Here is a 27,078-nt window from a genome sequence, read left to right on the forward strand (position 1 = left end):
ATTCGCTACAACATATTCGACTTTTTAGCAGATGTATCTTTTTTCAAAAAGACTTTATTGAATCTTTGCTATAGGTACCATATTAATTAATGAACTTTATTAGAAGCCCCAGTTATTACCCGGAAGATCTTACAATAGAAAGCTGATTAATTCTACACTCGCCATTGACTGGATTTAACTTGAACTCACTTGACTTTTATTGACTTCAAATGATTTTACTTCGCTTCGCTTGACTTGAATCAACTTCATTTGACCTGATTTGGCCTGACTTGGCTTGACTTGACATGATTTAAATTGTCTTGAATTGACTTGAGTTGACTTGGATTGACTTAACTTGACTTGATTCGACTTGAATTGAATCGACTTGACCAGACTTGACTTAACTTTTTTTTTTTTTTTTTTTTTTTTTTTTGTGTTTCGTGGAAGGAGGAAATGCCTTATGCACTGACCGGGATATTTAAGCCTCACTGCGAGACTCTCCGAGTGTAGGACTCCCTTCTTCCATGAAGGCCTACCCACTAAAACCTAACCTCCCACGGCCCGCGCAAATCCCCGTACCTGGGACCGCGTTTAGCATTACTTCGGGTGCGGGTGCGCGCTACGTGAGCTCTATGGCTACTCTCACGCTAATGGGCTAGGCATCCATCTTCTCGTTTACTGGTAAGTATATGTCTCACATATGTGCTGACCGTGTCCCATTTGTCTCTTCGACAGGTCATGTTATTAATGACACTGCCCGGGGATAGGCAGCCAAGTACCTCTTCTACCCTCCTTCGCTGATGGGAGAAGTGCCTGCATTCGAAGAAGGTGTGGCGTACATCGTCTATTTCCCCACAGTACAGGCAGCTCGGGCTATCAACTTTACCCATTCTGTGTAGGTATTTGCGGAAGTAACCATGTCCCGTTAGAAACTGGGTCAGGTAAAAGTCTACCTCTCCGTGCGGTCGCTTCAACCATGGATTCAGTTCAGGGATTAGTTCCCTAGTCCACTTTCCTACGATGCTGTTGCTCCACTGATCTTGCCAACATCGGATCGATTCTTCACGCGCCTGCATGGCAACAGCAGCTCTACTTACTTGCAATCCGTTGTCATATATTGTTTTTCTTTCCTGAACGAGAAGATATATCGGTATGGTTCCCGCAACGACCAGGACAGCTTCAGCTGATACCGTGCGGTAAACCGAAGATATTCGCAGCGCCCCTCTGCGTTGGACCGAGGTGAGGGCGACTCGGTTCTTCCGGTATTTCATTGCGTCCGCCCAGATTTCTGCACCATATAAGAGTATAGAATCTGAGGCTGATGCAAGCAACTTCCTTGTGCATGGCTTTGGGCCACCTGTGTTTGCCATTAATCTACTCAACTGCGCTATTATGCGCGCAGCTCTTTCGCAGGCCCCTCGTATGTGATCCGAGAAGTTGAGTTTGCTGTCTAACCTCACTCCCAGATATTTCGTTGAAGCGAGTGTTTCTATTGGCTGGTCCCCAACCATCATGTTCCTGGTAGTGGGAATACGTCTCTTTGTGAGTATGACGATCTCCGTTTTGGCTGTTGCTAACTGGAGACCGTGCTCAGCCATCCACCTATTTACATTACGCATGACCTGGTTTAATTTTAGCTGTGCCAGCTCGCAGCTTGGTGCTGTTATCACAGCTGCCACGTCGTCTGCAAATGCAACGAGGAAGGTGCTTTCTGGCATGTCTAATCGAAGAAGACTGTCGTAAGTTATATTCCAGAGATCGGGACCTAGTACCGAACCCTGGGCTGCTCCACCTGTTATTTTTACCTTTTTTTGACCGTGAGTACTTTCATATATTAAGTACCTCTCTCTTAGGTAGTCCCTTAAAATTTCTAACAAATATTGCGGTACTTTGAAAGTGCTTTCTAGTGCCTCAAGCATGTCCTCCCACCTAGCTGAGTTAAAAGCGTTTTTGACGTCCAGCGTGACCAGCAACACTATAGGTCTTGCTCTGTGGCACGCTGTCTCGGCTTTCTTGACTGCGTCTACAACTTCTGCTATGGCATCGATTGTGGAGTGCCCCCTCCGAAAACCATGCTGTCTGGGCGACAGTCCTCCGGCGTCCTGTAACGCTCTGGTGAGGCGTTGCTTAAGGAGACTCTCCATCAATTTCCCTGCTGTGTCCAACATACATAGGGGACGGTAGGATGATGGAGAGTTGGAATCTCCTTTCCCTTTTGGAATGAGAACTAGTCGTGCTGTCTTCCATATGGTGGGGAAAATTCTTTCTTCGAGACATTTGTTGTACATGTGCAACATAAGTTCTGGGCAGTCGTTTGCAGCTAGTCTAATTGCCTCCGCGGGTATTCCGTCGGGCCCAGATGCTTTCCTGGGTTTCATAGTTCGCACGGCAGTTTTAAGCTCTTCTTCTTGGAATGGTTCCACGTTGCGATCTTCATGGGTAACGTACCCGCCCTCCCTAGGCAGTTGGGTGGGAAACAGGCCATCCACAATGTTCCTTATTTGGTTCTCATCCATCAGCTGGTTTGGCGGACGGAACTTCTTCATTACTATCTTATATCCCTGCCCCCATGGGTCTCGATCCACTTCCTCGCAAAGCGCTTTCCAGCACTTAAGCTTGCTTTGCTTAATGGCAGCACTAAGAGCTTTCTTCGCTCCTTTGTACGCTTCCGACTTTTCTAGAGCCTCAGGCCTGCCGCGCGCGCGAGTTGCTAGCCTTCGCATCCTGTGGCATATTTTCCGCAGCTACGCGATTTCGCTATTCCACCAGTATACCTGCTTTTTACCCCTCCACACTCCACTCCGTGGCATAGAGAGGTTGCAAGCGTGGCGAAGACAGCTCATTGTCTTTTCAACCGTCTCTTCCGTCGGACTGGAGTTGTTGATTATCCGTCGGGCATCCCCCAGTACTGATGCGGAGAACGTGGCAGAGTCGACCTTGGATGCGTCCCATGCTTTTGTTCTGCGTGGCCCGTTCGGAATCTGCCTCTGACCGGGATCGTTTAGGTGGAAAGTGATGTAGTTGTGATCGCTGCCAGTCAGATCCTCTATGACTCTCCATCCATCAGCGGTCAGCAGCAGGCTTTCTGACACTAGCGTTACATCGGGGATCGAGTATCCAAAGCCTGGCCGTCGGTATGTAGGGGTCGTACCAGTGTTAAGCACGTTCAAACCGAGCCTGGCTGCCATCTCAAGGACTAACCTTCCACGGGTGTTAGTCTGCGGCATTCCCCATTCGACGGCTCTTGCGTTAAAGTCTCCCGCCACAACCAGGTTACTAGTTAAGTCCCTCAGGTCGTCTTCAATAAGTTCAAGCTTGTCTCTGAACGTTTGAATGGGATCATTCGGTGACAAGTAGCAGCTTACTATTGTGGTATTATTCGTAGTTAGGCGGACGTAGCCTTGTCCGGCAACACGGTTCACAATATTGGCGTTTGCATCTGTCATCCAGATTGCGGCGGTGCCGGTGTTGTCTATATGCCAATCATTTCGGGCTGACTTAACTTTAACTTCTCTTGACTTAGCTTAACTTGATTTGATTTGGCTTAAATTAACTTGGGTTGATCTGGCTTGACTTAAAATAACTTGATTTTACTTCCCGCGAGGTGGCGTGACTTGGCCTGACTCACTTGACTTGACTTCACTTGATTCGACTTGTCTTGCCTATACTTGATTTAGCTTCACAAGTAAGGGTATCTAAGTTTAGGTGTAACCTAGCCTTAAAGATTTAGCTGAGAGATACTGTTTTATAGTTCACTAAACCACAGTTTTTGACAAAAAATATTTATTAATGGATTTCACGCAATTTTATTGGAAGTATTGGTTTTTATAAAGGAGATAAATTACGAACTTTTTTACCGATATCGCTCCCGAAACGCATAAGAATGATTGCATAAAAAGGGCGCTCGTTTCCAAGTTTATTTTATTTTCCTTGTAACAAATAAACTGCAAAATATGGTCGAACCAGTGCATGCCCCACGATAGGAACCTAAGTGTTCTTTGTCAGATCCACACGAAAGGGGATCCTGTAAACTGCGCTAGCAAAATCAGTTTTATTGTGCGAAAGATTGAAGCCCTTCGTTAATTGGCTAATTTGAGCTTATCATTGACACCATCGAACTTTCTACACGGGCGTGCAAGTTCTGCTAATACCAAACTGGAAAATCAGCAAAAAAAAGGAGTTTGTTGGTGAATGAGGACAAAACCAATTACCTGCTGGCATCAAGCAAATAGTGGGCAAACTTGCGCTTAGGCAACCACGCCACCGTTGGCAGGCATAATTTTGAAATAGTAAAGGACTTGTTTAGTTGGGAATCAGCATTACCAGGAACAACAAAATCAGCTTTGAAATCCAGCAAAGAATAACTCTTGCCAATGAATGCTACTTTAGTCTTAGTGGCTAATTATGTAAACCGCAGCGCGTAATTTTTTGTCGTATGAACCAAAATTGTAAAAGCTCACATCAGTGACAGTAAGTAAAATTGAGCGCCTTTGTGAAATATTTGGTATTATGTATTGGAGAATTAGAATGTGAGTGACTTCGACACAAAGTGTCACGGCGTCATATATAATCTGAACCTAAGTAAGAAATTGAAAATAAAGTCCTTTCTAGGCAAATGAAGTCACTTATCGTTTTCGTCTTAATACATAGCGCAGAATCATGAGAACCGACAACATCTGAGAAGGCTACACTAGGAGTGTTCGAGATAAAAGTTAGTCGAAAGATTTACAGGCCTCTATGCCTTAACGACTGCAAGTAGCAAAGCAGGATTAATGATGAGCTTTATGTAGACATAGTCCAGCGAATTAAACCACATCTTCTACGCTGGCTAGGCCATGTTATGCGAATGAATGATCATGTTTCGCGTAAGAGTGCATTATTATTGTAACCCACTGGATGGATCAGGTGGAAACCTATTTAAATTCCCTTGATCGTTCCAATTACCACCAGCTAACCCAACGCAGAAGCGACTGGCGCGGCTTGATGGTCGGCCAAAACCTTTTTAAACTGTCAAGTGTAATTTAAGTGAGTTTGTGTATGCCGTTTTCAAGCAAGTAAATGTATTCAGTTATGTGTGGTTGTATGTGTATTGGTAAACGCATACACCAAATCGGGCCTTGTCAAAACTAACCCAACTCAAATATCTTACCTAAATTGTTAATTATTTAGATTTTGATTGGATTCACTCATCTCATAGCCGATTATGTAAATAATGTTCATATCAACATTTACTTCCCTAGGACTTTAATTTTCTTTTCTTCTTTTCAGCCGCTTAAACCGAATTTACAAGCATCTTCGCCGACTTATGCACTTCCTAACGGAAGTACCTACCAGTGAAGATATTTAATGTTTAAATGGACGTTGATGATAATATTTTCTTTATTTTTCCATCTTTGAGAAATCAATCATTTCTTCGCTGTGTTTGTGTTTACCTTCATTGGAATTTTCTTTGTAACATTTTACTTTCGATTGCCTTGAAATTAAGCGCTCACTTTCATTCAGCAATTTTTCAAGTTGTTATGCCTTCTGCATTTTGATGTTTCTACACGTCCATCTTTTGTTTATATTTATTTGCCTTAATGGAAAATGCGAATTCAATTTAGCATTGAGGCCGTCTTTACAAACTGTTACTTTCTCTGTCTCTCTCTTTTCAGTGAAAGTTTTGGCATCTTTTTTGTGAAAAGTCTTGTATATTTCTTTTTATTTTACAGTGTACATGTAAGAAAAGACTTTGCTACTACGATCCTAACAATACATTAACAAAAAGTTTCACTTTTTTTAAGAATTTCTTATATACCAATATTAGCTGTGTTATTTTACATATATATGGTGTATTCCATCCCATTTCGACCAATTTTGAACCCGACCCCTTTAGAATTGGCTGAAAGTTTTTCTTCTTTTTCTAGCTTCCGAAAGACGTTTTTCAGAAGTTTTTCAAATTTTTTCATCCAACTCAAAAAAAGTTATGAATTTACAAAAAAAACACCGTTTTTATTTTCAAAATGCTATAACTTTTTCAAAAATTTACCGTTTGTGATCTTTTTTTTTTTTAAATTTGCTTTTAAATGTACTTTTCCGAAAAAATTCAAAAAAATTTTTAAAGTTTTTTTTTTGTAATTTTTCAGTTTTTCGAGATTTTTCGAACTTCTCCCTTTTTTTCTCATAAAAAACTTCAATCAATTCTGCAATCATCCCCACTAATCCCGGAGTGGGCCGATAATTTTTTATTTTTTTTTTTATTTAATTGAAAAAAAAAACTTTAATTTTTTTTTGTATTTTTTCGGAAAAGTACATTTAAAGCAAATTTAAAAAGAAAAAAAAAAAGTTCCCAAACGGTCAATTTTTGAAAAAGTTATAGCATTTTGAAAACAAAAACGGTGTTTTCTTGTAAATTCATAACTTTTTTTGAGTTGGATGAAAAAATTTGAAAAACTTCTGAAAAACGTCTTTCGTAAGCTAGAAAAAGAAGAAAAACTTTCAGCCAATTCTAAAGGGGTCGGGTTCAAAATTGGTCGAAATGGGATGGAATACCCCATATACATATGCACTTAGACTTTATATGTGCTGCTAAGTGTGTAACTTTATCTACACTAATAATATTGTTGCGCAATAAATTAGTACTGCTAAATTTCAGTATGCATTATACTCAGTTGTGAATGAAATAAGTCTCTCATTTTACCTTTACACTTTTCTCCGCATCTATGCCTGGAAATTATGTAAGTTCACTAATTCATCGCATCCGATTAAGATACAGGACCAACAGAGGTGCGTGTCTCCGCTATTCGGAGCAATCCATTTTATAGCACTAACCTTCAATAATTGCCGCTAGATGGTTCTCCTAAACATTATCTAGGGCCCGGGGTTTCATTAGTTGGTTAAGCTAAGCTTAAACTAAGTTTGCTTAAACTCTAGTCAAATATAAACTCCAGGTAAATTTTTGAGCAGTTTTTCAGTCACAGTTAAGGCCACCTTTGGGGTAGGCTTTTTTGTGCGGTTACATTGGTTTTTTACTACCTGGATAATTTGTAGATATGGAAACAGTTGGATTTTGTTTACTCAACAAACATGGAAAAACATTTCTCCAGCGAAATATGTATCTAGTTCCGGAGCTGATACCCAACATCATTATTTATTTATTGTTAAACCAGATAGTTATCGAGTTTATATCCAACTTCATTCTCCAATCACTATCCCACCTTTGAGAAATTTTGTAATACTTAGAGTTCTCTAGCTGATCTCCAACGTTATTATCATTATCAAACTATTATCCAACCTTTGAGAGATTTTGAGGAATGTGTAGTTCTCAAATAAATATTCAACATATTTAATATCCTACATTTGATATCGAGTTGAGATGGAGTTGAAAAAAGAAAAATCTCCAAGGTGGTACCTCCAAAACCAACAGACGTTTTTAATGTGAGGAATAAACACCTGGTTGATAGCAGTAATGAAGTGTAATTAATCAAAAATAAATTGTATATATTATATTTTATTTTCGTGAAAATACTGTAGTCTGGAATCTTAGATTCGAATCCAGTTAGAGAACCACAAGTTAGGAATTAAATTTTTTCAACTTAAGTAATAGCATTTTCTGCTTTATAAAAAATTCCCTCTTTTGCTTAGTACGCTACGATTCTCGAGTTGAGCCACTGTTTCGGAACAACTCTTGAGATTTTAGAAGTATGCCTAGTTATCAACATCATCTCGAATGGAACTCAAGCCCGAATGCTTGTTGGGTATATTCGATGCCATTTCGAAAGAATGCAAATAATTTATAGGTTAACTAGAGTTTAACACTGCCAGAGTGGCTGCTTAAGCTCAACTTAAAATTCAGTTAAAGTAGACTGAAAAACTGCAGAATAAGTTTAAGCGTAGTTTAAATGACAAACTGAGTTGAACTTGTTTTGAAAAACCGGGCCTAAGTGATGATAAGCGTAATAATTTCTCTCTATCTATCTTTATAAACATGAAAATATTCTTCATTATTAAAAATTCTTTTTTGAATATTGTAGCTAAAAAACTTTCTCAGTGCATTTATGAATGGGTGTGTATTTTTGTTGATACATTCTCTATTCCAAATTCATATTTCTTTATAGTTGTTTGTACGTGTCCTTAAAATCACTTCAATACATACATACGTACATATATTACGTAAGTCGATTTTTATTGCTTTATTTCTTATTCGTCTCTTCTACCATCACATTCGCCTACCTACATTATAGTTTGTATCCTTTTCCGATTTTTTTTGCTGGTTCTTTTGTGTTTGTTTTCCTATCAGCAATTCGTCTTTCAATCGAAATCTATATGATTTGTGATACATACCGTTTCGTAAGCACTTTAATATTTGCTCTTATACTGGTAGTAAATCTGAATAGGATTGACTTAAAGCTCGACTAATGTTTATTAAAGAAATCCTTTACTCACCTATGGGACCAAATAAAGTGTCTTTAACTTAACTAGAGTGGGAGTTGCAGTTAACCCAAAGCAGATCAACTTTACCAAAAGAAAAAAAGTTTTGTGCTTTTTGGGAAGGCCTCTTTCGGCTTCTTAGCTGTAACAGCCGATACCCAGAAGTTAGTGTTTTATTATCGGCTTTTTTAAAAAGTAAAGTCCGCTCTCGACGAACAAAAAGCACGCTCTACAAGTCGCTCATCATACTTATCCTGATATATTGATCGGAATCCTATACGGTGTCCAGAGTAGATGAGATGGCTCTTGGAGTGTTCGAGAGAAATTTTCTTCAGAAGATTTAGGGTCCTGTCCGTAATGCCGACGGCGAGTACTGAAGGAGGTATAAAGATGAGCTGTATGAGCTTTACCCAGATATGACGATAGTTTAGTGAATAAAACCCCAAACGCTTCGCTGTCTAGGTGAATTTATGTGAAATGAGAACAGAAGACCGCAGGTGCTAGAAGACTTTACCTCCCTTGGTGCTCTCGGTTAGCGTCAGTTATCGCGAAATAGGGATAGCTGGCGTGATTTGTTGCGAACCGGTCAAAATCGCTTGGACGGCTAAGCGTCAATTAGTGATGTTGATGATATTATCGATAGCGTATTATTATTATGTAGATCATCGATTTGTTATCGGATTTCTAGCGCTAAATCATAGGCTTCTTATTGGTTTCTTATTGGCTTGTTATCGACGGTTTACAAATGTGGCGCCGATTTTATGCTGAACTTTCGTTGTGATCTGCTTCATAATAAAACAATTAGTCATCATTAACAAATCAATAACACAGTTATGACAAATAAATAACGCTTCGGTAGATTATCGTTACGTTTTCGATAAAAAATCGATAATAAATCGATAGCTTTCGATAACACGCTGTTAACATAATTGGTATTCCTACAATAGCTAATCTCTAATTTTCCAATAAATTTCGAAAACTTTTTGATAAATATACGTTAATAAATAAATAACACTTCGACAATATATCGATAACTTTTTTGTAATAAATCGATAACTTGCCCCGGTTTTTTTTTATAACATACCGAAATCTTGTTAAATTATTCATAATATTTATATTATAAATAAAAAAAACATAAATCGCTGATAAAAATCAGTAGCTCCTTGATAACTTTTGTTATCGATAGAAAATTTGTAGCTCTTCGATAGCAAATCAGTAACTAGTTTGTACCCCGTCGATAATACATTAAAAACAAACCGACAACTCATCTATAACTAACCGTTAACAATTCGATAACAAATTGATAGCTAGTTTTTACCTTGTCGATAGCATATCTATAACAAACCGATACCTTATCGATAACAACCGTTAACGCTTCGATATCATATTGGCGGCATGTTGTTTGTACGGTTTTGGTTCCAACTTTGGTTTACTTACTAATATTATCTTTATTCCTCCCTCCTTTTCTTTTTTCCTTTTATTTCCTTTCCTTTCCTTGGTGGACAGATGTAAAAGTAGTATCTATTCCAAGGCCAGGAAAAAATTTTCGATCAGCACATTACGGAACAGAAACAAACTCCCTTTGTGTAGGGATCGAATTGACTATAAGTAACGAAAATTCAAGGAGGCGGCTATTCATAATCTCACAGAAACTAACATCTAAATCTAGGCTCCAGAGCTCTTCTGTGGACTCACAAAGTCATACACTAGCGAAACCGTAAGTAACTGGGAAACAAAGCAGTTCAGTGAATTGAATGTCCAAAGCAAAAACAGGACCAATTTTTTATACTCCCAGCAACAAGAGTATCATCTGGGTACTACACGGAAAATTGTAATATACGATATTACGTAAGTAAGCTACAAGTTTTACCGCAAAACTATCAGATACACAAACCTATCACTTTTGTGCACTGGCGGAAGAAACGCCAGTTTATATTCGCTATGAATATGTTGCTCTGACAAGGTGATGACTTTTCCATCTAGGTGGCGTGCCTCTTAATCCGTTCGAGATATAGAGTTAACAGTTTGAAGAGGTACGTAAATATATTAAAAGCCTTATTTTGTTTTGTTGATTTTCCGACAGGTTGGATAAATGATGTATATCGGAAAGATTTTCCCTCATCTCTTGTCAAATTTGGTTTGGAGACGAACCGGTTTTGGCGTTGTGCCATCATCCGTGTCGAGTTTCGTTCTGATTTTGTGTTGTCGTTTGCCTTGTATATATAGTTCGTAGGTACGTGAGCAGATATTGTCCAAATTAATATTTGTGTATATATCATGTCACGAATTATAAATACAAGATAAACGACAACAACATTTCAGAACGAAAATCGACACTAATGAGGGCACAATGCCGAAACCGGTTTGTCTCGAAACCAAATTTGAAAAGGGATGAAGGAAAATCATTCCAGTATACATGAAAAAGCGTTCACGTACAGTAATAGCCTGACCAATTTCGGTATTTAAAATACTTCCCACTTTGAATTTGAGCAGGTATTTCTCTACTCGCTTCAATGGAGGAATTCTATCATACCATCATATAGTTAAGTAGTTTTCTTGCAAAATCCCAGCAATTTCTTCCTACTGTGTTACACATGCCTATACATACATACATATATCCAATGGACAGAGCAACTGATGGACATAACATAAACTATCCAATTTTGTGTTGTCCTTGTTTACTGATGTCCGGACGTTATACACTCACTCTTCGTCTTCTTCCTACTACATATTTGAGCATTCAGTCGTCTTGGCGTTCATGCATCATAATCGCTTGGCATACAAATTTGAAATCCACCTCATCGATTGTGGACTGATGTGGACGTGTTGTTAGTGTAACGGATGTATGCAACAAAAGGGATTACATAGAATTTCCTCTATCCTACTTACATGCTTGGCTTTTTAAGTAGTTTTTTTTCATGTTTTGTTTGTTTGTGTGAAACGCGAGTTTTGTGTGAGTGTGTATGTGTGTGTGTGTTACTGTATGAATGTTTTATGTAAACATGTAAATTGCGTAAATTGCGGCATTTCCACACAAATCAATAAAGCGTAACACAATAAATTGCTGGTCATTAATTTTTTATTTTCATCATATTTATTTTGTTTGCTCATCCACTTTTTTTTCAAAATTGCTTGGGTGTTTTGTTATTATTCATACGTACTTTAATAGTTCGTGTTCTTGTAGCGTAAAAACTTTGAATATATAAATAAATACGTCTAAAGTTGCGTGCTTTTATTATCGATATTTCATTTGTGTTTAGTTTTGAACAACTTTTTGTAAGGTTGAGTTTATAGGCTTTGTATGTATTGCGATGAAAACACATGCACTTCAAGTAATAAAGGAAGCTCTCATTAGAAAATAGTATGCTATCCTACTAAAGATAATTATATTAAATCATTATTTAATAAAGAGACAATCTTAGTAAGATTTGAAACTAATTGACCCTAAAAACATTCAGGCTACTACTTCCTTTCAGGCCCGTTTTTAAACACTCTTTTCTCTTATTCGTTCAACTCCACCTGTCCTGCAAACCTTTGATAAATGAAAGTACTCCATCTTGTCCTCGATGAGCGGTATCCATTTCGGACAGGGCAGAACTTACGACTCTTTGCTTCAGGCTAATATGCCGTCCTAATAAGGAATGTGGGTCGTCCTAATAGGGACGATCTGTTGAACACATATTATGTCGTGCCAATAAATGCTGTTTGCTCGCGAAATATAAATATTTGAATCTACTTTGGATTTTATGCCAAAAAAAGTCAAAATTGTAATTCCTTATACGAAAAACTATCGTACATATGTATACGTATGTACATATATATTTAATTAAAAAAAAAAATAATAATAAGATACCCACACCAGTGGCGTAGTGAGTTTTTCTCGCACACGGGACAAAATATTTTCTCCATACGAGATTATAGAAGTAAGTAATTCTAACGGAGCTTTGGTTCAATTTCTTTTCTACTGCGAAGTAATATTTTCCAGAAGTCAGTTATAATATAAACACAAATTATCCCGGAATTTCTGCTTTGCGGACCATTTGGCGCCCCCTGTAAGTAGCGCCCAGGGCAGGATGCCCCCAGGTCCCCTCCTCACTACGCCACTGTCCCACATTCTTTATTTGGACAGCTATAATTATATCAATATCATCAGCATTAACCAGAAATTGTACTCTCTTATAATAGATAATTTAGATTTCCTGCTAGAATTATCTACTGCAGGATCAGGCAAAAGAAAGATTCATTATAGCTAGTCCCTTTGTCCGACGCCTCGTTTGTTTAAGAATTGGAGTGGGGAACTACTTCAATATCGTAATGGAGCTGGTGGTGGTCCTGCTTCTTGTGAGTATCTGGCACACTCTAGTTAAAGCAAAGCTACTTATACGACAGGCTCTCAATGCATGCATATATTGCTGCTAGCCTAAGGAAGGAACTTTGTTTTTGACCTATCGAACTTTGAGGTCTGTGTATTTTAGTTGCCCTCATGACAAATATGCATAGCGCCGGTATATACAAAGTCCCTAGCGCATTACTGTGTACTTTCTTAGGTAATTATTTGATTTTTTTATGATTATTTCATATTACGATCGATGGGGTAAAATGCCATGGCTCATAGGCATGAGAAAGCTAACAGAAGTTGTATGCGGAGTTAAATGTTATAAGTTCACACATTGTTTGATGGGAATTTAATTTCTTTAGTTCGTTTTGGCATACTTTTGCTGAGTCCCTAGTATCAAAATGAAGTATTAACCCTGCAGCGAAGCGCACTATTTCCAAATTAGCGCACATCTATCTCATTAAGGGACAGTACTATTCTAATTATGTCCACTCGCAGTACTTTCAGATTGAAATGGCAACATTTTGAGCGCGTTCTAAACTGGTTCAATCGGAGATAGTTTTCAAATGGTCGCTTCCTTTGATTAGTTATTTCAAATTCAATAGCTTAGACGTATGCGCTGTTGGTATAAGTATGGCTACCAACTGTTCCACTGTGTATCCAATTGGTAACAGTCATTACAGCTGAAGTGCGTTTCCCAGTTTCGGTGCAGGGAAGCTAGTGGACTCTCATATATATGGCTGCAGTTTTATTCAAAAATTGTTACTGTTTGCTAATTTTTTGAGATGTCGCTTCGATGACAACTTCAGGAGCCTAAAGGTTATAGCTTTTTTCTTGCCATCCCTTAAAATAAATTCAATTCCTTATTTTTGCTTTCCACAATCACGTTATACCATAAAATGACACCACCACAGTTTTCCGTTGTAGACTGATTTTCATTTATATGCTTATGAGAGTTTGCTAAGTAACGAACAACATCAGTTACTTTATCACATTTTAAAGACAGAAAGGTCCTTACTGTGCAGGCATTCGTTCAAACCTGCGGGCAGATCCCCATAATACCATTACATGGCGCATATTAGCGACTCAGTTTGAGTTAGAAAATTTCATCCGCTTATAGTTGTAGTTATTGTAGTGATAAAGACAATCCCCTAAGGTTTTAGGAAATGTCATTGATGTTGTTGGTCTTTGGTCGAATATAGGTAAAGTACGTTCCGGTACACGTACCATTTAGGTATAAGCTGGACCATCTCCCGATTGATTGATATGATAACATTGAACCTTCTAGGCCATCCCACCCCCACCTCCTAGTTCCATGAGGATAACTGGAAAAGTTATTAATTGCGTGGGCTTCCAATTGAATTTGTTGCACTACACAAACCCTCGAATCAATTTGTCGCCTCTAACGACAGGCATACCTGCCGCGGGTGTATTCTAAGCCCCTAAGCCGCTGGGGTCGCATTTCTTCGTGGGCTTTAGTTGTCATTGACATTCTACCTTTACACAGATTTCTGGTAAAATTTAAGGTTTTATTCGTTAGCATATTTTCTTATATCTGTTTGGTCTTGCTTTGATTATCCCGCTTTGCACATACTTCGCTTTGGCGGGTGAAATTTTTTATACAAAGAAAATCAATTTAAATTTTAAGAAAAATCGAACCACTTATAAAATCATGCACATATTTCTTTTCTGCCCACCATTTATCATCTTATAAGGGTTGCTGAAATATATCATGATAATGAGCATCATTGAGTGTTATTGAATTTTTGAAGAGCAACAGCTGTTTCAACACGGCAAGTTTGATGTGAAATCTTTGCTTTTATCGGCACTGTGATAACTTTGTTTATACCAATAATCCACCCTTATGTTCACCCTCAGTCGCGATTTAGCATTCATTCGCTTGGGTCGGGTGCCACGTTGTGCTTTTTTATTTATAGCAATAAAAATGAAAACTCGTTTGTGAGATAAAGTGCAAAATTTTGTGGATTCGTAAAAGGCGTAATAAAAAAATAAATTATTCTTAGAAAGTAAATAAATAAATATAAAATTTTGTTAAACATATTTTGTGTGGAAATAATATTTTTAAATGTCGTACTCATTAATAAAGTGCAAAATTTTGTGGATTCATAAAAGGCGTAATAAAAAAATAAATTATTCTTAGAAAGTAAATAAATAAATATAAAATTTTATTAAACATATTTTGTGTGGGAATAATATTTTTAAATGTCGAAACATTAAAGGAATACTCTACGTAAAAGCTTGATATTTTATACAAAATAATCTATTATAAGATTTTCCGTCACGTGATATTGTGTCTTGTGATGTGAGTTTGAATGCTGTTTTTCCTATGTACCAAACATAGGATATCAGAAAGATTTATCTAAAATCCAACAGCAATAAGTATACCGAACTCATATAATAATATGCTTGTCATCGATATGTGATTTTATAAAGCGATAGTAAAATATGAATTGTGCCATGTCCAATGGCTTTTGTTGTGATATCATATAATCCAAATTAATGCAGTTTTCCCTATGCTATGATAACAAGTATTGCACTGAATTGGTATACTAATGTGATTGAAACATTAACTGATTTCAAACTAAGTTATTTAAAGTATGATGATGTGTTTAATTGGTTCCAAAAACCGGTTTTTGTGATTATTCCTTATTAAGTGATATCTAATCATTTGATATTTGATGTCAATCTTTATGATAAAAATATCATTTGACTTGGTATCAAGTTAACTTGAACTTAACTTTGAATCTCTTTAGGTTGTTGGTTGTAAAAGGTTTATTTTAAACTACTTATGGGCGCCTCTGTGGTGTGGAATCATAAGCGACAAGCCAAAAGCTAGTGGGTTTACAGCACATCAATGCCTCATGTGAACGTTGTTCTGGCTGAGAGAAACCAATCAAGAAGAGCTGCATGAAAAAAACCTAGGTTACGTTCATCAAGTAGTCCGTGTTGTAACTACTAAAGCAGCTAATTCATGTTGTACAGGTCATCTTTCCCGTATTCTGCATAGAATGGATTCGAAAATATTTATTTTGCTTTTATGTAATTTCAAGTTCAATAAGGTCCGTTCAGTTCAAGTGAAATGATCATTAAAAGCGGTGGTTTTTATAAATTTTCGTCTATCAAATTCTTTTTTTATTTTCGATATTTTTTAAGCAAAAGCATTGAATGTGTTTTTAGAAAAAATTCAATAACGTAAAGCAAAGTGTAGAAAATCATGTGTAAGTTTTAAACCCTTAGCCCAACCGAATTTTTTTTTTTTTAATTGTAAGGCCCGATAACCTCTGACCTAAGGCCGAGCTTCTCTTCCAATTTGCGTCGTTCTCCTCTTGATTTTCCCTACAAATTGGCCGGACGGGACCTACATGTTTTATGCCGACTCCGAACGGCATCTGCAAGGCAGATGAGTTTTCACTGAGAGCTTTTCATGGCAGAAATACACCCGGAGCGCTTGCCAAACACTGCCGAGGGGCGACCCCGCTTAGAAAAAATTTCTTCTAATTGAAAAACATTATTTCTAAAATTTTGATGTTGCTTTGTCCGGGGTGCAAACCCAGGGCATACGGTGTGGTAGGCGGAGCACGCTACCATCACACCACGGCGGCCGCCTGACCAAATTACTCTTATTATTAAAATGAAAGGACTGTATGGTCGTGTTGGGTATTTTGACTGAACAATGCATCATGGCGTCAGATGCTTTTAAATTAAGCCTAGTAAATGATGGCAAATGCCCTGCGACTTCCAGGCTAAGACTCCAGCTATTAAGAGTGATAGAGCTATCAGATGTAGAAGCAGCAAGTGGCATAGGTGCTAGGAAGCTTCTAATATTTTCCAAGAGGACGGCGTTATTTTATAACATAGACTCTGGTTTTTGATAGGGTTTTTTTTCAGTGTGGTCGTTACAACAACTTTACAACAACTAAGGCATGACGTGGCTGAATACGTTTGTAATACTTTCAACTATCGTAGGAGTGCGTGTTCAAATCCCACTCCCGGGAGAGGAGCTTTGAAGAGATTTACAAGGTATAACCGAAACAGCTGTCGCCTTGTCCGTCCTGATGTCACGTTGTTTAAATTTTTCCCAAATTATTAAAAAAACTAACCTAGTAAAGTTTAAGATGCCCAAAAATCGTACTGCAAAATAAAATGTTCGAAATTCTTGTAAAATTTTCTGTAATATTCGAAAATGAATAAAATACGAATTTACCTAACGAAATTTTATAAAAATTACTTTTGCAATTTTTCTATTCTCTGCAGTATATTCGTCATCCATTTTTTTCCATTCTCAAAATATTTTAAAATATTGGAAGTGGCATTTGCTTCAACAACAAAAACAACTGCTACAAAAACTCTATAAAAATCACAAACAAAAAATTATCATTTTCGAAACGTGTCAACTCTGACCTCAGAACGGCTTTAAAAATACTTAAAGGCATATATTTTAAGTATTCCCCTACTTTTGATCTATGTTTTAACTCTTTTTTTTATTTTTGATATTTGTTTTTACACATTTTATGTTGCCAAATAAATTGTAGCAGCGCGAAACAAAATCTGGCAAAATAATATGTCGCAATATTTTCACTTGCTTTCACTTGATTCACTATAGTATTTTCACTCTTTACATTATATTTTTTATTTATAAGCAAAAGCTTTTATTTTTTTGCCTGCGAACTCACATATTCATATAAATTTATATATATTTGTGTTTTTAAATTTCGGCTTACATTCGGCTTTTGGCGCAGGAAAATGTTTCATGCAGAGTGTGTCTACAGCCCCGGTCAACAAAAAGGTTAAAATCTCAAAAAAAAAACATATTTTTTTACAAATATCAATAAAAAGCAACATGGTAGTAAGAAATATGAGCAAATTTTACATGCTGTCATACGAAGCATTAGTTTTGTTCATATGCAATTGTAATCCACAAAATATTGTCAAGCTTTAAATACTTTTATAATGCATTCGCATACATACAAACGCGTATGTGTGGATGTTTTTGTATGAATAAATCGGTTTTGTTACTTTTGTACTCGACGTACAAATACAAATGCATTAAACACAGAAGCCAACTTAAAAATATTAAACAAAGATTATTCTTTCGGTTAATAGTTCGATAGTTTTTCGCTCCTTAAAGTATGTTCAAATTACAACCGAAATTATTAAGTTTTTTACAAAGTATTAATTGAACTAAAATGTTAATTTATTTAGTGCTGAAAATAAGACATTTTTATATCTTCATGATGGATTCATTTTTATGGCAAAGGTGCAAGTTTACTATGGAAGAAAATAATTATAGTACAATAAGAGTTGGCTATGGTTTTTCGATAAAAAATAACTAGTATTAGTAACAACAATTTCAGGTGTCCTCACAGTTTTCTAAATCGAGATATTCAGGAGAATCAATTGGATGAGCCGTTTCTTATTTATATGGGCCGACTTTAATCTGCCCTTAAGAAATAAAAGCCCGGATTTTGCTATTAACTATTTGTGGATTCATCTAAAAAAAAATTCAAAAAATAAAACATATGTATAATTCGTCATGAAAGTGCTATGAAAATCAACGGAATCCCATAAACTTTCACCTGGGACAAAGGTTTTACCCGTACTTTTTCGATTAAAACAAAAAAAAGAAACCATTGAAATAGGTCCCTGGAAAATTGAGCTTATGCCATAAATTTTAGATTTCTGACCAGTGTACATTGGTAGAAATTTTTGAAATAGATCGTTCTTCCTCTTCCGATGATAATCACTCTCTCTTTCTCACGCTTTCCCTTTATATCTCCTTCTCTGTCTTTCTATTCCTATTCCCTTTTCTCTCTACTCCTTCTCACTCACGCTCTCCGCAATTTACATCTTCAACATCACAAGTCCTTTTTCTTGTACTTTGTTCGGATACGTTTTAAGTAGAGTATAAAATTTCTCGAGTTTTTTCGACCAGAAAGGCGCGTGTACCAACTACTCGCCCAGGAGTTAAAGTTAACCAAAAGCCGTGGTAACTTTACCAGAAACAAATAGTTCAGTGCCTTTTGAGAAGAGCTTTGTTAGCTTCTTATCGGTAACAACCGATACCTTCAAATTATTGTTTTATTTTAGGTTAATTATTGATAGTCAGTCTCTCTGGTGACATCGTTGACGAAGGTTGTTTCGCTCTCTGCTACCGTTTCGTTTATTCAACGCGCTTTAATATAAGCTTACATTAAAATAAACTGTATGCGCGAGTGCATACCAAGTTAAAAGTACAATTTATTCTATACCTATACATAGTAAAAAAATTCCCAAACGCGGTGTCGATTCGTGTGATGAAGACCACGGGTCTTCATCGAAAACGCGGAAAGCCATGGCGAAAGATACACCTAGACATAACTACTGGGGCTCCTCTACAAATGATAGATGATGAAGGTCAAGATATTGAACTGGATTCACAAGCTGAAAACATCATTGAAAAGAAAAGAGTATTCGTGCCACCAATAAAAGTGTTAACTCAAAATAGTGCATCAGTTCTTAAACTGCTTGAAGAAAAAATAATTACGAACTATGTTGTTAAGAAAATCTCGTTGGGACTAAAATCATCTGCGAATCAATTGAAGTATATAACCTGACCAGGGATAAGCTTAAAGAAGGAGAATTCCAATTTTTTTCCCATGATCAAAAGAAAAGCGCCCCTTTAAAGTAATTCTCAGTGGTCTCGACTGCAGAACAAATGACGATATTAAATTCGAACTCATTGCACGTGGTCTTAAATGTCAAGAAGTAAAGGCCGTCACAAGAGTTTACAACAATTACACTGATACTATTATGTTATTAGTTTCGAGAATGGTTCCGTTAAGCTCAATGAGCTTCGGACAAAAGCCAAATCTCTCTTTCGTACAATTGTTAAGTGGGAATTTCAGAGAAAACTGAAGAATAAACCAGTTCAATGCCGAAACTGTCAAATGTTTGGGCACGGAGAGAAGAACTGTAATGTTAAATCAAACTGTTCGAACTGCGCTGGAAAGCATAAAACGTCTGAATGTCTCACTCCAAATATTGTACGCTGCGCAAACTGCAATGGCAGCCATAAATCGACTGACGTATCTTGTCCAAATCGTGATGCTTATCTCAAAATAAGAGAAAGAGCAAATCCCAAAAACAATCGAAAAGGGAGCACTCACAAAACAAATCATACACATGTTTTCAATGCTCAGTCGTTCCCACTGCTTACGACACACGTTAACAAACATTCAACACCTAAAGAGAGAGTTCCAGTACCTCCAATATGGTCGCATCGTACATTAGCTGAGAAGCAATCACAAAGCGGCTTGTTTACAGAGGAAGAGATAACTAGCCTTACTTTAGATATACTCTCTAAATTAAAGTTATGTAAATCTAAAGAGGACCAATTTCATGTTATTACACAGTTAGCTGTGAAATATCTGTATAAAAATTCTGTTTAATGGTTGTTGTTTCACCTCTAAATGTTATAACGTGGAACTGTAGAAGTATCCGAAATAAAATAACCGAGTTTTTTGATTTTCTTGTAAGGAACAAAATTGACATTTGCTTACTGTCCGAAACCTGGCTGAAAAGTAATGATAAAATTTATCACTCCCACTATTACTGCTTGCGTAACGACCGGGAAAATAGAGATGGTGGTGGCGTAGCCATTATAATACATAAATCTGTTAAGTGTACTTTGTTACCGAAAATACAAACTACAGTGATCGAAAATATTGGTATAGAAATTTCATTTACAAATATAACAAAGGTATGTTTTTTTAGTGTGTATTTTCCTGGGGGATCAAGAGCAAGTGATGTCGGTCGCAGATTTAAAGCAGATTTGAGAAAATTGTTTAACCAGAATACAAAATTTGTTGTCTGCGGCGATTTTAATAGTAGACACCGTGACTGGGGTTGTTTGAGGGCAAATTCTTGGGGAAATATCCCACACGAAATGAGCATAACTCTACCTATTTCCATTTTATACACACAAGAGCCCACATACATTCCTGCTGCTGCAAGATCAAATCCGTCAACTCTTGATCTTGTGGTCTCAAATATACCCCATATCATAACTGCACCTACAGCGGTAAACAGCTTAAGCTCTGATCATCTTCCGGTTATGTTTAAGATAAATGATTCCACGAGCCCATCTCCTCCCATACAATTTGATTTTAAAAACGCAAATTGGAAGCTATACACTAAAGTACTACATATATCGCTGCGAGATGTGTCATTAGATCTAGATTCCATTAACGACAAATCCCAAATCGATAACAATGTCGCTTTTTTGTCAGACAAAATTTTAAATGCGGTCAGATTGGCAGTTCCCAAAGTGCCATGTAAAAAACATCATGTCAGCTTACCACCACATATATTACAACTTATTAGGACAAGAAATTATTACCGCCGTCAATGGGGTGGATACAGAGTTCCAATCGACCTTGAAATGATGAAAAGATACACCCGTTTAGTCAACTTAGAAATTTTGTATCACAGAAATAATTCATGGTCAGAAAAATTGAGTGAACTTGAACATGGATCTAAACCCTTCTGGAATTTAACAAAGGTCCAAAGGAAAAAGTCAGTAGGAATTCCACAACTAGCCTCTGAAAGCGAAATTATTTATACAAAAGAGAGAAAAGCGGCATTGTTCTCTGATAACTTTTGCGAGTATCACAAAATTGCGGAAAACTTAGGTACGCAAAGCAATGCTAATTTGGTCACCTCTGCTATAAGTGACTTCGATCGTCTTGTCATAAATACCCCTACTTCTAACTATGCAGATTTCAAAACGGTATCATATATCATTGGTCAGCTGCATACAAGAAAGGCATCTGGAATTGATGACATCAAAAACGTGATGATTAAGTACTTTTCTAAAAGTAAAATCGATTATTTAACCTTTTTAATTAATTCGTGCCTTAAAATACAATACTTTCCTGACACTTGGAAAGTCGCAAACGTTATTCCTATTCACAAAGCAGGTAAACCAAAAAATCTTGTTACTAGCTATCGACCAATCAGCCTATTAAGTAGCCTCAGCAAGATACTAGAACAGGTATTGAAATGTAAAATTTGGGAGGTTCTATCTTCCAACGACATCCTACCAGACGAACAGTTTGGTTTTCGACAATTTCATAGTACTACTCATCAACTTAAAAGACTATGGAAGCATATAAAACTAAACTTTAAAGCAAAAAAATCAACTGCCCTCGTATCCTTAGATATTGAGAAGGCCTTTGATACTATGTGGCATGATGGTTTAATTTATAAGTTAATTAACTACGGTTTTCCGCCGCATTTGATCGCAACTATTAGAAGCTTTTTAACTAATCGATATTTTTGTGTACAAGTTGGCAATGAGTTTAGTGACCTTAAACTAATTCCTGCTGGCGTTCCTCAAGGATCAGTTATTGGCCCCATACTCTATATTATCTATTGCTCAGATATACCAGCATTACCTGATTGTAACTACGCAATGTATGCAGATGACATTGCTATTTTTAATTCCCATGAGTTTGGTCAAAAGTCTGTAGAAATACTACAGTATTCTCTAAACATTATCATCGACTATTTGTGTAAATGGAGAGTTAAAGTCAACGTTAACAAATCTCAAGCCCTCTTTTTCACAAGAAAAAGAAGTTCTTGTTACTATCCCAATTCTAAACCAAATATATGCAATACTGAGGTGCAGTGGTCGACCAATATCAAATATCTTTGAATTGTACTTGACCCAAAATTACGCTTTAGAGATCACACCCAATATATTCAAACTAAATTTAGTATAGCTCTAAAACTTCTGTATCCGTTAATAAACCGAAAATCTAAGCTCAGTAATGAAAATAAGGCCACAATTGCTAAAGTTATTTTTCAATCTATAATTTTATACGGGTGCCCAGTCTGGGGTAAATGTGCCAAAACGCACATTGAAAAAATACAAGTTAAACAAAATAAGTTGTTGAAAATTATGTTTGATTTGCCGTGGCATTTTTCAACTACAAAGTTGCACACACAAAACAAAATCAGTCTCTCTTGCTTCAAATAAATGTTTTCATACATTTAAAAAAAACCAATATGGGCAATCCCCGATTATTAAAAATCATACAAACAGACAAAATTGGTTAATTCGTTGTAGTTCTATAAATAGAACGAAAACAGCAACAAAAACCAAAGTTTCTTTGAAAACCGCCGTACCAAGCATAGCTTTAACACATAATTGCATACGAAGTATGCAATGTGTAAAAGATTAAAATATGCATAAAGAAGGCAATTGGGAAAGACTTCACAACAGGCATGACGTAGCTGATTGCGTTTACAACCATTTCAACTATCGTAGGGGTGCGAGTTCGACTCCCACTCCCGGGAGAAAAGGCTTTGAAGAGATTTACAAGGTATAATCGAAACAGCTGTCGCCTTGTCCGTCCTGATGTCACGTTGTTTAAATTTTTCCCAAATTATTAAATAAAATCAGTCTCGTTTCGGACCGTATTGAAAAAATAACTGACAAATTTGAACGCCTCTGTGATATATGTACAAATCCACTAATTTACAATCTAAATTACTCTTAGTTTATCATATAATTAAACTGCGTACTATATTTATCAATAGTATTTATAGGTAGTATTAACTTTAATGCAAAATATAATTTCCAAGTTTTTTTTTCTAAGCTAAATCCTAAGTCTCCTAAGCTAGATTTTTTCCCTTATATCAACTTTAAGTTTTAGTAATCGATATATTTTAAACTCACTTATAATACTATAGTTTTAAGGTTTATTTAAGAAGCCATATCATCTAAAACCGTGTATTTAAAAAGTTTAAATAAATTGAATTGAATTGAATTATTGATGGTAAAATAAAATCATCGAGCTTGTGATTTGTTATCAGCTTGTCATCGTGTTCTTATTGGTTTCTTGTCGGCTTGTTATGCAAGAGTTACACATATGCCATTAATTTTTTATGGAGTTTTATAGCTAACTGTTTCATAACAAACCGCTGAGTCGTTGTTACCAAATCGATGACAAATAAGAACGATAAGAAATTTATAGTATTTTGATAATAAATCGATACAGCTTCGATAACTTTTCGATAGAAAGCCGATAATAAATTGATATTATTTGCATTATTTAATTTCATTTTGTTTTATTTTTTTTATAATATTTTCCTGTCTTTTATTTTTTTTTTTTATTTTTTTTTTTTGTTGAAGTTTCTTTTATTTTAGTGTATTTTATTTTATTTTAAGTTATTTTATTTTATTTTATTTTGTTGTATTTTATTTAGTTTCTTTGTTAATTTTCTTTTATTTTAGGGTATTTTATTTTATTTTATTTCATTTTGTTTTATATATTTTATTTTATTTTACTTTATTTTATTTTTCTATATTTTGTTGTATTTTGTTTCGTTTTTTATTTAAGTTTCTTTTATTTTGGTGTATTTTATTTTATTTTATTAAATTTTTTTATTTTTTTTAATTTTATTTTTTTTTTATTTATTTTATTTTATTTTAATTTCATTTTAGTTTCATATATAAGTGTCAGGCGCGATAACCCCCGAAGAGATTAGGAAACGAGCTGCTCTTCCAATGTGTATCGTTGAAAAAACTTGTTTCTAAATTCTCGATATTACTTTACCCGGGGCGTGAACCCAATATCTCTGTTGTGATATGCGGAGCAAGCTACCACCACACCATGGCGGCTGGCGATTTCATATTAGCCCAACCAAATAGTAAACAAAAATGTTGCAACCAACAAAACCCAAACTTATACTTAAGCCCTAATAAAATTCACGCGTTAACTCATGTTTATAATTATCTCTGGCTCTTTCCAACATATAAGCTGTTTATACATCTCTTTGTGTACTTGCATGCATGGAAAATTGTGTATATGCTCAGAGACTTCAATTTATATGTAGATGTGGTAATTATCCAATAAAAAATTAATAAAATTGTTGAAATTATTTCTATAACAAACAATGTATTTTTACTTAATTAAAATTTTTGAAATATAAAATTGAAAATAAATATTTAAATAACTTGATAAATATTAAAACAATTCAAAGCAAAAGCAGGAGTTAAGTTTTATTAAAGTTAAACATTAAAACTAATACAATAAAAGTACCCAACAGTGGATGTCGTATTTGTCTAAAAATGCTGTGCTATTTCGCTAACATCAACTCCACCACGTACGTTGTTCGTAGATTACGATACAGTGCAGTGAAAACACTTACGCTTATATTCTCTTTCTCTGCAATACTTACAAAGACAAAGCTTATGCTTACACTTACACTTTTCGCATACATTCATTGTTCCAACACACCACACATAAATAATATTTTAAGAATTTCTTAAGGATATTTTAATTAAATTTCAACTGCGTCAATTACATAAAACAATTTTCATATACGATAACAATTAAGTCATCACGAATCTAAGTATTTCATTCTCTTCTTCGTTCGCAGATTGACTCAGTGTGAATTAAAACTTTTGGTAAACTGGCAGACAGAAATACAAAAAAAAAGAACCAAGGGATTATCAAAAACTTATCAGAAACTGCTGGCGAAGAAAAAAAAATCACCCAAAACTTATCAGCGTGTTTCAATCAATGAACACTTTGCCATAAGTGAATGAACGTTTAACAAAAAAAAACAAAACAAACAAAAAAATAAAATAAAACTTTACAGAATTTGGGCAACATTTGGAGCAATTAAAATTGTTCACTGCAAATTGTAAAACAGGAAAAAAATTACGACAAAACTTTGGGACGATAGAAATTTCGATCTAATAAATTTAACATAGAAACAAAGAGATCACTAAAAAAGTGGGCGTGCCTAGTGAAAACTAACTTCAGTCTAAAGCAAAGAATTGTTGTACAAAATTCATGTGGCAAGTTGTGCCGCACGCAAAAAGAGGCAACGAAGGCGGTGGTGAAGAGAAACATTGATAGTGCAATGAAATAATTAATTCGATGCACTTAAAATTTCAGTTTTCAACTTGAGGAACGAGAAAATCGCATTTGGTCAAATTAAGAAAAAAAAAAAAAACACTTCAAAACAAGCAAACTATAGAGGGCGATTTGCAAGAGGAAACAAGTTAAGTCGAAAGTAAAATAGAGAGAAAGGTAGTTGATGAACAGAGGAAGGGTGAGAAAGTGAAAGTTTTTTTTAAAGTTTAACAAAAAAAAAAAAAAAAAACCAGACAAAGAAGAATACGCCTGGTGCGCGTACAATAAAAATGACGCATACAACTCAAATAGAAAATTGCATTAAATTACAAGAACAACACATATTAGGACACTCTGAGCTAAACTTGAAAGTAAAAAACTTTAAACTGGCATCAACGCAACGTGCAACACGCGCAGCACAATCCATGTCGCCGCACAACCAACAAAGGCTCCTCGACTACGACGAGTACCACCAATACGAGAAGCAAGACTTCCGTGAACAATACCAACAACAAGAGTTGCGAACAGCTGACACAAATTTGAACGCTGTCAATGGACACGCTTTAGTCACAAGCAACGAACAAATTCTTGACACACTACAAGAACAACAACAACAACAACAGGTATACAACAAAACAACCTCCAAAATGAATGACAGCAAAATCCTTTTGCAGCATAACACCACACTTTGCAAAGTGGAAAACAAGAAGAAGAAGTTAGCCAATAACGCTGCTGCTGCTTCTTTGCAACCCACCACCAACAACAACTACAACACATTTCAAGTCCAGTCACAGACTCAGTGTCAGGTGCAACGACGGCTGAGTACGAACAACCAGCTGTTAAGTATGGAAAACTATGATGGCAAAAGTATGAAGGCTAACAGCAGAAGCAGCTACAGCTACTATAGACGGCCTCAACAGCAACAACAACTACAACAAACTTACTGGCGTTGCTTACGCTCCAGTTTTGGCTACACACAAATCTTTAGCATTCTGCTGTTGCTTGTATCGCAGCATTTTCCATGTGGTAAGTAACGTTTTTTTATTCTTTCTTGAAAAATATCTAGAATTTCTTATATAAACTTTTACATGCAAAATTTGGAATTGGATATTTTGTTTTTTGTTTGCTCCATACAAAACTACTTCGGAAATCTTGGACAATTTTTTGGAGGTGTGGTATGACAAGTAATTTTAAAGTTGAAACCGAAAAAAACGAACAGCAAAAGAATGCCTCTTTCGTAAATGAGTACATAAATATCTATGTATATAAGATATACATATCATGTTTTGTTTCCGCGAAAAAAAAATCTTTGTAGATTTTATTTACTGAGTGATGTGAAATGAACTGCTGAACTTCAAGCGTTGGTACAGGCGAGGGGAAAAAACTATATATCGACACAAGCTTTTGTATATTTGAACAAAATTT

The 27,078-nt window shown here is 35.9% G+C and overlaps 1 protein-coding gene across 10 annotated transcripts in view; it reads left to right on the top strand.

The window, feature by feature from the left end:
* The window catches only part of LOC137237551 (uncharacterized), a 1,245,508-nt gene that overhangs the window by 662,087 nt on the left and 556,343 nt on the right, over positions 1 to 27,078 (top strand). For all 10 annotated transcript variants that reach the window (XM_067761305.1, XM_067761304.1, XM_067761308.1 and 7 more), the window contains one exon: positions 25,172 to 26,679. In XM_067761305.1, coding sequence (XP_067617406.1) covers positions 25,944 to 26,679 — 736 coding nt within the window. In that variant the 5' untranslated portion in view covers positions 25,172 to 25,943. The remainder of the gene's footprint in view (positions 1 to 25,171; positions 26,680 to 27,078) is intronic.

This window comes from Eurosta solidaginis, chromosome 1 (genome assembly GCF_040869045.1).
Source record: "Eurosta solidaginis isolate ZX-2024a chromosome 1, ASM4086904v1, whole genome shotgun sequence".
In the NCBI taxonomy this organism is placed as follows: domain Eukaryota; kingdom Metazoa; phylum Arthropoda; class Insecta; order Diptera; family Tephritidae; genus Eurosta; species Eurosta solidaginis.